At 37.2% G+C, this 13,057-nt stretch overlaps 1 protein-coding gene across 1 annotated transcript; it reads left to right on the top strand.

Moving 5' to 3' along the window:
* The first annotated feature begins 344 nt into the window (after positions 1-344).
* On the top strand, positions 345-5,321 carry LOC307123783 (rho-related GTP-binding protein RhoU). Its single transcript, XM_079812498.1, has 4 exons — positions 345-469; positions 569-792; positions 1,017-1,075; positions 4,312-5,321. Exons 1-4 carry the CDS (start codon positions 459-461, stop codon positions 4,840-4,842), a joined length of 825 nt encoding a protein of 274 aa, XP_079668624.1. The 5' UTR covers positions 345-458; the 3' UTR covers positions 4,843-5,321.
* The last annotated feature ends 7,736 nt before the right edge of the window (positions 5,322-13,057 follow it).

Raw genomic sequence — 13,057 nt, 5'->3', positions numbered from 1 at the left:
ATCTATCTATCTATCTATCTATCTATCTGTCTGTCTGTCTATCCTGCCTATCTATCTATCTATCTATCTATCTATCTATCTGTCTATCTGTCTGTCTGTCTGTCTGTCTGTCTGTCTGTCGGTCTGTCTGTCTGTCTGTCTGTCTGTCTGTCTGTCTGTCTGTCTGTCTAGTACTTTTTGGTGTGTTCATAAAGCGAAACAGATGTGTTGATTTTAGAGGAGAAATACCTCTCTATTGTTTTCTCCAACTGCTCTGCTCTGTCCTCCGTCGCCGGCTGGAGATGTGAGAGTCAGTGAAACGCAACACTGAGCGCATGTGTCGTGTTTTAATCCTCTTACTGCAGCAGATGCTCGTCTGTCAATCAACCTGACGCGGGTGCGCGCGCTCGAACTTGACTTGAGAGCGCGAGAGAAAGAACACAGCAGGTGCGCGAGGGATCCCGCGCCGTCATTTACCGATGCAGGAATGGTAAATAAACCTGTTGTTTTTTACACAAACCCTTGACCGCGACCACAGGCTTGTTTTGCACCAGTTAAGTGTCATTTGTTAAACGCAATGCCGTCGCAGGATGAGGATGCGCGACGGTGAGGATGAAGACGATCACCCGCCTCCGGTTCCGCCGCGAGCGACTCTTCAGCGAGACTCACCGGCTTCCGCCGCCGCTCCGGAGCGCAGGGTCAAGTGTGTGCTGGTCGGGGATGCGGCGGTGGGTAAAACCAGTCTGATCGTCAGCTACACCACTAACGGATACCCGACAGAGCACATCCCCACCGCCTTCGACAACTTCACAGGTGAACCATCCGCGCTCGAGCACGCGCCCGATCACTTTAGAGAGCTTCATGCAGATATAGACAAATATAGAATAACCACACAAATATAGATAAGACCTATCATGGACTTTTACACATTTTATACGTGATATTTTCCCCGGCAATAACTATATATTATAGTTCCGCATTATTATTAGTGATATATTAATAAATGCCATTGTTTTAACATTCACGTGCTTCTTTAGCACGAGTTGTGGTGAATGGGAGACCAGTTCAACTCCATCTGTGTGACATGGCAGGACAGGTGATTATCCATCTATCTATCTATCTATCTATCTATCTATCTATCTATCTATCTATCTATCTATCTATCTATCTATCTATCTATCTATCTATCTATCTATCTATCTATCTATCTATCTATCTATCTATCTATCTATCTATCCATCCATCCTCTGTCTGTCTGTCTGTCTGTCTGTCTGTCTGTCTGTCTGTCTGTCTGTCTGTCTGTCTGTCTGTCTATCTATCTGTCTATCTATCTCTCTATCTATCTGTCTGTCTATCTATCCATCCATTGTTTTATGATTCTATCCATCCATCCATCGTTTTATGATTCTATCCCATTTTATGATTCTATCCATCTATCCATCGTTTTATGATTCTATCCATCGTTTTATGATTCTATCCATCCATCCATTCATCCATCCATCCATCCATCATTTTATGATTCTATCCATCCATCCATTCGTCCATCCATCCATCCATTGTTTTATCATTCTATCCATCCATCCATCGTTTTATGATTCTATCCCATTTTATGATTCTATCCATCCATCCATTGTTTTATGATTATATCCATCCATCCATCCATCCATCGTTTTATGATTCTATCCATCCATCCATTTGTCCATCCATCCATCCATTGTTTTATCATTCTATCCATCCATCCATCGTTTTATGATTCTATCCCATTTTATGATTCTATCCATCCATCCATTGTTTTATGATTATATCCATCCATCCATCCATCGTTTTATGATTCTATCCATCCATCCATTCATCCATTCATCCATCCATTGTTTTATGATTCTATCCATCCATCCATTCATCCATTCATCCATCCATTGTTTTATGATTCTATCCATCCATCCATCGTTTTATGATTCTATCCCATTTTATGATTCTATCCATCCATCCATTGTTTTATGATTATATCCATCCATCCATCCATCCATCGTTTTATGATTCTATCCATCCATTCGTCCGTCCGTCCGTCCATCCATCCATCGTTTTATGATTCTATCCATCCATCCATTTGTCCATCCATCCATCGTTTTATGATTCTATCCATCCATCCATCGTTTTATGATTCTATCCATCCATCGTTTTATGATTCTATCCCATTTTATGATTCTATCCATCGTTTTATGATTCTATCATCCATCCATTGTTTTATGATTCTATCCATCGTTTTATGATTCTATCCATCCATCGTTTTATGATTCTATCCATCCATCCATTCGTCCATCCATCCATCGTTTTATGATTCTATCCATCCATCGTTTTATGATTCTATCCATCCATCCATCGTTTTATGATTCTATCCATCCATCGTTTTATAATTCTATCCATCCATCCATTGTTTTATGATTCTATCCATCCATCCATTGTTTTATGATTCTATCCATCCATCCATTGTTTTATGATTCTATCCATCCATCCATTGTTTTATGATTCTATCCATCCATCCATTGTTTTATGATTCTATCCATCCATCCATCCATCGTTTTATGATTCTATCCATCCATCCATTCATCCATTCATCCATCCATTGTTTTATGATTCTATCCATCCATCCATTCATCCATTCATCCATCCATTGTTTTATGATTCTATCCATCCATCCATCGTTTTATGATTCTATCCCATTTTATGATTCTATCCATCCATCCATTGTTTTATGATTATATCCATCCATCCATCCATCCATCGTTTTATGATTCTATCCATCCATTCGTCCGTCCATCCATCCATCGTTTTATGATTCTATCCATCCATCCATTTGTCCATCCATCCATCGTTTTATGATTCTATCCATCCATCCATCGTTTTATGATTCTATCCATCCATCGTTTTATGATTCTATCCATCCATCCATCGTTTTATGATTCTATCCATCCATTGTTTTATGATTCTATCCATCCATCCATTGTTTTATGATTCTATCCATCCATCCATCATTTTATGATTCTATCCATCCATCCATCCATCGTTTTATGATTCTATCCCATTTTATGATTCTATCCATCCATCCATTGTTTTATGATTATATCCATCCATCTATCCATCGTTTTATGATTTTACCCATCCATCCATTCGTCCATCCATCCATCCATCGTTTTATGATTCTATCCATCCATCCGTTCGTCCATCCATCCATCGTTTTATGATTTTATCCATCCATCCATCGTTTTACGATTCTATCCATCCATCGTTTTACGATTCTATCCATCCATCGTTTTATGATTCTATCCAGCCATCCATCGTTTTATGATTCTATCCATCCATCCATCGTTTTACGATTCTATCCATCCATCGTTTTATGATTCTATCCATCCATCCATCGTTTTATGATTCTATCATCCATCCATCGTTTTATGATTCTATCATCCATCCATCCATCGTTTTATGATTCTATCATCCATCCATCCATCGTTTTATGATTCTATCCATCGTCGTTTTATGATTCTATCCATCCATCCATCGTTTTATGATTCTATCATCCATCCATCCATCGTTTTATGATTCTATCTATCCATCCATCGTTTTATGATTCTATCCATCCATCCATCGTTTTATGATTCTATCATCCATCCATCCATCGTTTTACGATTCTATCCATCCATCCATCGTTTTACGATTCTATCCATCCATCGTTTTATGATTCTATCCATCCATCCATCGTATTATGATTCTATCCATCCATCCATCATTTTATGATTCTATCTATCAATCCATCCATCCATCCATCCATCCATCCACATCCATCCATCCATCCATCCATCCATCCATCCATCCATCCATCCATCCATCCATCCATCCATCCATCCATCCATCCATCCATCCATCCATCCATCCATCCATCCATCCATCCATCTATCTATCTATCTATCTATCTATCTATCTATCTATCTATCTATCTATCTATCTATCTATCTATCTATCTATCTATCTATCTATCTCTCAGCAGTTTGTCCTGATGGATGGTTTGTCTTTCTCTCTCTCTGTGCTCTGAATGGCGGCGGATCAGCCTCTGAATGTAAGCAACAGGATGTGACCAGTCAGCGCCACCTAGTGTTAGACTTAGATCCTCGGATTCCCTTAGGATTGAGTCCTGTAGATTTGTGTATGACTGTCACATAGATCCACCCTGTGATGTGTTCAGCACACAGTAATAGATCTCACTGCTATAATGCATCATCTGGCATTGGGATTTAGCGTTTCACTTCAGCGCTCACACTCTTTTTCTGATGTTAACAGGACGAGTTTGAGCGCATTCGTCCACTCTGCTACCGGGAAGCTGACGTCTTCCTGCTCTGCTACAGCGTGGCCCTTCCGTCCTCCTTCAGGAGCGTGACGGACCGCTGGGCCCCTGAGGTTCATCGCCTCTGTCCGGGCGTGCCCATCATCCTCGTGGGCACCCAGAGCGACCTGCAGGAGGACGTCCAGGTGCTGATCCGACTGGCAGACGGCCAGGAGAAGCCGGTGAGCAGAGCCGACGCCCGCCTGTGTGCCCGCAGCATCGGAGCCGGGAGCTTTGCAGAATGCTCTGCGCTGACCCAGAAGAACCTGAAGGAGGTGTTCGACGCCGCCATCCTGGCGAGCATGCGGCATGCGGAGGAGGAGGCGGAGGAGGAGGAGGCGTGGCCGAGGATTCACACGCTGAGAGAAAAGACTCCGGATAAAATCAAACAGCTCTCAGAAACATGGTGGAGGAAACTGAGCTGCGTCCAGAGCTTCACTGACGGGGAATCCATTGGCAGACGCTCACAATTTAAAATATATCCTTAAAGTCCAGTCCGGATGAACTGGGCCTCACAAACCCATTTCCAAATCAAACAGGATATTCTACAAGAAACAGTGTAAGTCGGGACGTGAATTCATCTTGAAAAATGGCTGAAACGGAACAGACATTTGGGTCTATTTTTCATAAACACTTCAGTGACAAGCATCTTTTTTTATTTCCAAAAATGTGCATTAAGAAAGTAACAAGTCAGTTTTGATTTCATGTTGAAATCAACAAAATGATCATGTAAAAACGTCCAGAGTTCAGAGACATTAATAATGACATCAGAGAAATTAATAAATTATTGCATGCATTATTGTGTTTATATACAGAAAAAAATATCATTTTTATTATACACTTTTTGTAAAATCCCTTGTGGTTAGAGTAAGAGAAGTGAAAAGAACTGGAAACATTTTGTAAACTTATGTGAAATTATATATTATTACTAGAGAATAGTAAAAAATTAAAGGAGATCTATCTATCCATCGTTTTATGATTCCATCCATCCGTTCATCCATATGATTCTATCTATCTATCTATCTATCTATCTATCTATCTATCTATCTATCTATCTATCTATCTATCTATCTATCTATCTATCTATCTATCTATCTATCTATCTATCTATCTATCTATCTATCCATCCATCCATCCATCCATCCATCCATCCATCGTTTTAGGATTCTATCCATCCGTCCATCTATTGTTTTTTGATCCTATCCATCCATCTATCCATCCATCGTTTTAGGATTCTATCCATCCATCCGTCAATCCATCCATCCATCCATCTATCTATCCATTCATCCATCCATCCATCCATCCATCCATCCATCCATCCATCCATCCATCCATCAATGGTTTTAGGATTCCATCCATCCATCATCATGATTCTATCTATCTATCATTCATCCATCCGTCCATCATGATTCTATCTATCCATCCATCCATCCGTCCATCCATCCATCGTTTTAGAATTATATACATCCGTCCATCCATCGTTTTATGATCGCATCCAAAATAAAAGTTTGTGTTTACATAATATATGTGTGTACTGTGTATAATTATTATGTATATTTGAATACACACAAACATATGTATATATTTAAAAAAAAAAAATATTGATATATAAATTATATATATATATATATATATATATATATATATATATATATATATATATATATATATATATATATATATATATATATATATATATACACAGTATGTTTATGCAAATATTTCTTAAATATAAACATGCATGTGTGTGTATTCAAATATACATAAAAGTACACACATATTATTATACAGTGTATATATATAGCAATACTTTACAATAAGGCCTCATCATTTGTTCAAGCATTAACTAACACGAACTAAAATAAGCAATACATTTTTACAGCATTTATTATCTTATTATATTATTATTATTATATTATCTTATTAACGCAAAATGTTCATGTTATTTCACAGTGCATTAACTCATTTAAACAGATGCATCTTTTGATCTTAAAAACATATTTGTAATGTTGAGATCAAGATGAATAAATGCTGAAGTGTTGTTAGCTTTGTTAACAAACTCAACCTTATCGTAAAGTGTTGTCGTGTGTATAGCGTGACCTGTGATTTGTTGTGTGTAGCTGAGCAGTGTTTGTGTGCTTCGGCCCAGTACCCTAAATTCCCAGCAGTGGATTAGCTGAAGATCAGGGCTCAAGGAGAGGGATTTGATGTCTGCGTTAGTCTGATGTTTACAACTTCATTTCTGTTTACTTCATTGTGTACTCAAGATAAGTGTAACTCGGAAATGCATGTGTGTTGAAAGAGTTAACATGTTTTCGTCTCGTACTAGAAGTCGATTTGCGTCAACGAAAATGAACTTCCCCCGTTCAGGTGGCACTGTCGAAGATTTGTACGGCGCTAAAGCCTTTAATCAGATCTGATTCTTTTACATCATTGTGTTACGCTTTTCCCTCGGCAGAGCAGACGTAATTGCCGCCATCACAGAATAACAATTACCTGCACAATGACACTCACTGCGGGCTTCAGACTCTGAGTGGATCTGACAACCGAACGAACACAAAACCCTCTTACAGCAGCTTTGGCCGGACTCACAGGTGTCGGCGGGTGCTTGTGCAGTAATCAGACTCATACTGGATGTGGAAATATATTGAGTTTGATGTTTTAAGCCACACAAGTTCCGTGATGTTGAGCTTCTTCTCAATGTGTCGCTCCATATCAAGATTGTAACCAGATAATAGACCAAATTTAAAGGGGTAGTTCACCCAAAAATGAAAATTGTCCTATGATTTACTCACCCTCAAGTCATCCTAGGTGTAAACCTCTTCCAAGCTTTATGATGGCAGTGAATGGTTGTGTCGTTTTTGAAGTCCATAAAAGTGCATCTATCCATCATATAACTGCACCACACGGCTCTGGGGTGTTAATAAAGGCCTTCTGAAGCGAATCAATGCGTTTGTGTAGGAAAGATATCCATATTTAAAACTTTATAGACTAAAATAACTAGCTTCCGGCGGTACGCAAGTCGACTTGCACTAAAAAAATTAACCCTTGAACCCTTGACGCATGCGTATTGATGAACGCAGAAGCGCAGAGGATAGAGCAAAACAAAACACCGCTCATGGATTAGAGTCTAAAACAAGGATTTTTAAAGAGAAATGGCAGAGGATTTCGGATATAAGAGAAGAGGGGCTTGAGTTTGTTACCCAGCACTTTCCACGAGAGCTTGAGATGCTCCTGTACATCGTGTCAGGGGTTACTCTTTTAGCACAGGTCGACTGGCGTACCGCTAACCGCCGGAAGTTAGTTATTTTAGTCTATAAAGTTTTAAATATGGATATTTTTCTTACACAAACGCGCCACTTCGCTTCAGAAGGCCTTTATTAACCCCCCTGGAGCAGTTATATGATTGATAGATGCACTTTTATGAACATTCACTGCCATTATAAAGCTTGGAAAGGCCAGGACTTTTTTAATATAACTCCGAACTCCGTCTGAAAGAAGAATGTCATATACACCTAGGATGAAAAAAAGTTTTAAATATGGATATTTTTCGTACACAAACGCGCCACTTCGCTTCAGAAGGCCTTCATTAACCCCTGGAGCCGTGTGGAGTTATATGGTGGATAGATGCGCTTTTATGAACTTTCAGTGCCATTATAAAGCTTTAATATAACTCCGAACTCCGTCTGAAAGAAGAATGTCATATACACAAAGGATGGCTTGAGGGTGAGTAAATTATGGTAATTTATATTTTTGGGTGAACTGTCCCTTTAAATTTTACATCATGATTTATTAGGTGTCATTACCAAACTGCTCAGTATTTCAATTCAGAAATTGTTGATTTTATATATATAGATATATCACGATTAATCGATTTGACAGCACTAATATAAATCCATTCAAAGTTAATTTGCTCTAGCGAGGAGGGCAGATCGGCTCCTACAGTTGATCCTGTAATGGGTCGAGACACAAGCCACCTGTGGGAATTAGGCGGCCAGATGGCGACTGGTTTTCCCCTCACAGGATCTCTTGACCTCAACCTCCACCTGCTGCGGACATCATGCAGGAATAACATCAGTGCAACAGGCCTTGAGAGCTGCTGAAAATCAAGGACAATGTTATCAATCAGACACACATGTGGAAAGTATAGTCTGTGTTTATGATTATTCATGATGATGCATAGTTTCTAAAAGCCATTATTGGGAACAACATTTTCTTCTTAATGTATTGAATACACTGTTATTGTCAGTATGCGTCGAATGTAAGGCTTTAATTGTCTCTCTGGAACAGTTCTGGTTTCATGTGCTCCTGAAGCAGAACCAGAGAATTTATGGAGCTCCACCTGTAGAGGACGCTGTTGAGTCACATCCTGAACATCAGGTAAAACCAAGAGGTTAAAGTGGTCCAACCTGAAGCATCTTCTGTGTGTGTGTGCCGCTGGGATGGTATTAATGGTTTCACCATGGCCATTGATAGAGATGTTTTAAGTCACACTTGAGGTCTGAATGTCACTGAAATGAATACAGTTTTAATATTACTGTCTGTATCTGCATGATATTTTCTCTTCATTTCACTTTACCTAATCAGATTTGCTCAGTGTCTTAGAATCAGCGGGGGGATTTTTAGTGGATGACCTCAGTTCTCCTTAAGATCACACAGGTGTTTGAGCAGAATAATCACACACTGAATTTTTTTTTTTTTTTAACTTAAAGTGTTCGCGCTGCCTTCAAATTTTAAGTTTAGTCAACTTGGATATTTGAGTTGAGTAAGCTTAAAATTGTAAGTTTTTATTTTAAGTTTTTTAAAAGTAAGTGTTCGCGCTGCCTTCAAATGTTGTTTTGTCAACTTGGATATTTAAAATTTTACGTTTTTTAAAAAGTAAGTGTTCGCGCTGCTGCCTTCAAATTTTAAGTTAAGTCACCTTGGATATTTGAGTTGACTACACTTAAAATTTTAAGTTTTTTGTTTTTAAAAAGTAAGTGTTCGCGCTGCCTTCAAATGTTATGTTTTGTCAACTTGGATATTTGAGTTGACTACACTTAAAATTGTTTGGTTTTTTATTTTAAGTTTTTAAAAAAGGAAGTGTTCGTGCTGCCTTAATTTTAAGTTTAGTCAACTTGGATATTTGAGTTGACTACACTTAAAATTTTAAGTTTTTTTATTTTAAGTTTTTAAAAAGTAAGTGTTTGCGCTGCCTTCAAATGTTATGTTTTGTCAACTTGGATATTTGAGTTGACTACACTTAAAATTTTAAGTTTTTATATTTTAAGTTTTTTAAAAAGGAAGTGTTTGTGCTGCCTTAATTTTAAGTTAAGTCAACTTGGATATTAGAGTTGACTAAACTTAAAATTTTAAGTTTTTTATTTGTGTTAGTTCACCCAAAAATTAAAATTCTGTCATTAATTACTTACCCTCATGTCGTTGGACACCCGTAAGACCTCTGTTCATCTTCGGAACACAAATGAAGATATTTTAGTGTAAATCTGATGGCTCTGAAAGTCCTCCATTGGCTCAATGGCACGTTACACTCTCAAGACCCTTAGAAGGTACTAAAGACGTTGTTACAAAGTCCATCTCACTACAGTGGTTCTAAAATAACTTTATGAATCGGCGACAATAGTTTTTGTGCGCAAAAAAACCCTAAATAACGACTTACATAGTGATGACGATTTCAAAACAAGGCATCATGAAGCTTCGAAGCGTTATGAATCAGTGAGCCGAATGATGATTCGGATCGCGTGTCAAACCGCCAAACTGCTGAAATTTGGTGAGTAAGCTTAAAATTGTACGTTTTTATTTTAAGTTTTTAAAAAGTAAGTGTTCGCGCTGCCTTCAAATGTTATGTTTTGTCAACTTGGATATTTAAAATTTTAAGTTTTTAAAAAGTAAGTGTTCGCGCTACCTTCAAATTTTAAGTTTAGTAAACTTGGATATTTGAGTTAACTAAACTTAAAATTTTAAGTTTTTTGTTTTTAAAAAGTAAGTGTTCGCGCTGCCTTCAAATGTTATGTTTTGTCAACTTGGATATTTGAGTTGACTACACTTAAAATTGTTTGGTTTTTTATTTTAAGTTTTTAAAAAAGGAAGTGTTCGTGCTGCCTTAATTTTAAGTTTAGTCAACTTGGATATTTGAGTTGACTACACTTAAAATTTTAAGTTTTTTTTATTTTAAGTTTTTAAAAAGTAAGTGTTTGCGCTGCCTTCAAATGTTATGTTTTGTCAACTTGGATATTTGAGTTGACTACACTTAAAATTTTAAGTTTTTATATTTTAAGTTTTTTAAAAAGGAAGTGTTCGTGCTGCCTTAATTTTAAGTTAAGTCAACTTGGATATTAGAGTTGACTAAACTTAAAATTTTAAGTTTTTTATTTGTGTTAGTTCACCCAAAAATGAAAATTCTGTCATTAATTACTTACCCTCATGTCGTTCGACACCCGTAAGACCTCTGTTCATCTTCGGAACACAAATGAAGATATTTTAGTGTAAATCTGATGGCTCTGAAAGTCCTCCATTGGCTCAATGGCACGTTACACTCTCAAGACCCTTAAAAGGTACTAAAGACGTCGTTACAAAGTCCATCTCACTACAGTGGTTCTAAAATAACTTTATGAATCGGCGACAATAGTTTTTGTGTGCAAAAAAACCCTAAATAACGACTTACATAGTGATGACGATTTCAAAACAAGGCATCATGAAGCTTCGAAGCGTTATGAATCAGTGAGCCGAATGATGATTCGGATCGCGTGTCAAACTGCCAAACTGCTGAAATTTGGTGAGTAAGCTTAAAATTGTAAGTTTTTATTTTAAGTTTTTAAAAAGTAAGTGTTCGCGCTGCCTTCAAATGTTATGTTTTGTCAACTTGGATATTTACAATTTTACGTTTTAAAAAGTAAGTGTCCGCGCTGCCTTCAAATTTTAAGTTTTGTCAACTTGGATATTTGAGTTGACTACACTTAAAATTTTAAGTTTTTATATTTTAAGTTTTTATAAAAGGAGGTGTTCGTTAATACAACAAAGGAAATTGGTTAAATAAATAGAAACTCAAAATATTATTGTATCTGAACCACATACATTTAAAAAAAAAGTTGTAATAAATCATGAAAATAGCACATTATTACAAATAAAACACATAATTACGCAATATGCATACAAAATCTTTTAATAATATTTGAATAAAGGGTGATGACGATTCTCAAATGTTCATCGTATTAACTCAAATTTTTTATTTCAATGAACTCAAAATTTTAAGGCAACCATAAATATTTATTTAGTCACTATGCTTTCTTTTAAATAAATGACACTTGCTTTGACATGTTTTCTAACGCAGTGACATGCAGACATGTTTAGAGTGCACATCTATATATCACTTGTTGAGGATAGTGTTTATTCAAATGTCTAACACTAAGTATTAACTCTATTAATCATGATGATTTCTGTCCGCCCAGTCAGTTCTGCGGATCATATAATGTCATGTGACACGTGACAGCTGAGACTGATGTGTGCTGATGTGCTCCGGTGTTGGGACAGGTGCAGCAGCGGCTCCATTCAGACGGGACGGGTGAAGGCTGCAGAGGTTCAGATCTGGACAGACAGCGGAGGACACATGTTCATCACATGTGGAATAATCCCACAGCTGCTGCTCTCATCATCTCGGGATTTCCACATCTGAACACTTTCAGCTTTTCACTTAGCCTAAGTATAAAACTGCAGCTTTACAGTGACAGCTAGTTTCCAAAACAATTCTGTTCAGGTCATTATAAAACCCAAAATAGAAACAACGAGAATGGACCTTTTTCACAGACTGTTGATGACACGTCATCGGCATCCTGCAATGTTTTTTATATTTGCATTTTTATATATATAGGCCTATGTTTATAACACTTTATCTTCTCTATTTTTTCTCTTTTTTGAAAGTTGTGAAAACACTATTGTGGAGTTTCTGTTTTGCTATTTGAGCAAATGCAAACACGAAAAATAGGCCTATAGCCTATTTAATAGTCTCTCATTTTACCCAACTATGATGACTTCCGCTTCTTGTAAACCCGAGGACGCAAAATATATTCTTCTAAAAATCGTTTTAAATATTTAAGAATAGTCCACGCCACAACTATATTAAGGACAATGGCACAGAGAAACGATGGAAAAAAATATTGACAGCCAATCAGAATCCATTCCGCTTTAAAGAGCGCGAGCTGCAGACGACAAACCTGAAGCGCGGTTTGAATCGTTCGTTGGCGTGGACGCTACTGTAGTATCGTTGGTTATCTAGTTATTGTTCTTGGTGTGAATGGGAATTAAAATACAATGTTTGGTGTGTATAATATTACCAGAGACATTATCGTTTGGTTTTTAAACATAAATGATAGTCAAATTTAGTGTGAATTTTGAAGACGCAGCTTTCTAGCGGTTGTCCGATTCGTCAAACAGGTAAACTTTTATCATTAGTATAGGCTAGTTGTAGTCCTTAGCACCTTATTAACAACATAGACCTACTCATTTTATGTTATTATAGCCTATACTTTGAGTTAAATACTGCTGTGCTGTTTATCATGCTTTTAAAGAGTTATAGCCCATAAATTAGGGCGTTTTTTCAATTTTATTAGCTTTATTTGGGTTTAAATACTGCTGTGCTGTTTATCATGCTTTTAAAGAGTTATAGCCCATAAATTAGGGCGTTTTTTCAATTTTATTAGCTTTATTTGG

The sequence above is a fragment of the Gobio gobio genome (assembly GCF_949357685.1).
Source record: "Gobio gobio genome assembly, chromosome: 3".
In the NCBI taxonomy this organism is placed as follows: domain Eukaryota; kingdom Metazoa; phylum Chordata; class Actinopteri; order Cypriniformes; family Gobionidae; genus Gobio; species Gobio gobio.
The sequence above is the reverse complement of the archived record's forward strand: the minus strand, read 5'-3'. Positions and strand labels throughout refer to the sequence as shown.

Coding starts and splice junctions, on each gene's coding strand:
- LOC307123783 (XM_079812498.1), top strand. Junction 793..1,016: donor CGCCTTCGACAACTTCACAG/GTGAACCATCCG, acceptor GTGCTTCTTTAG/CACGAGTTGTGGTGAATGGG. Junction 1,076..4,311: donor TGTGTGACATGGCAGGACAG/GTGATTATCCAT, acceptor TGATGTTAACAG/GACGAGTTTGAGCGCATTCG.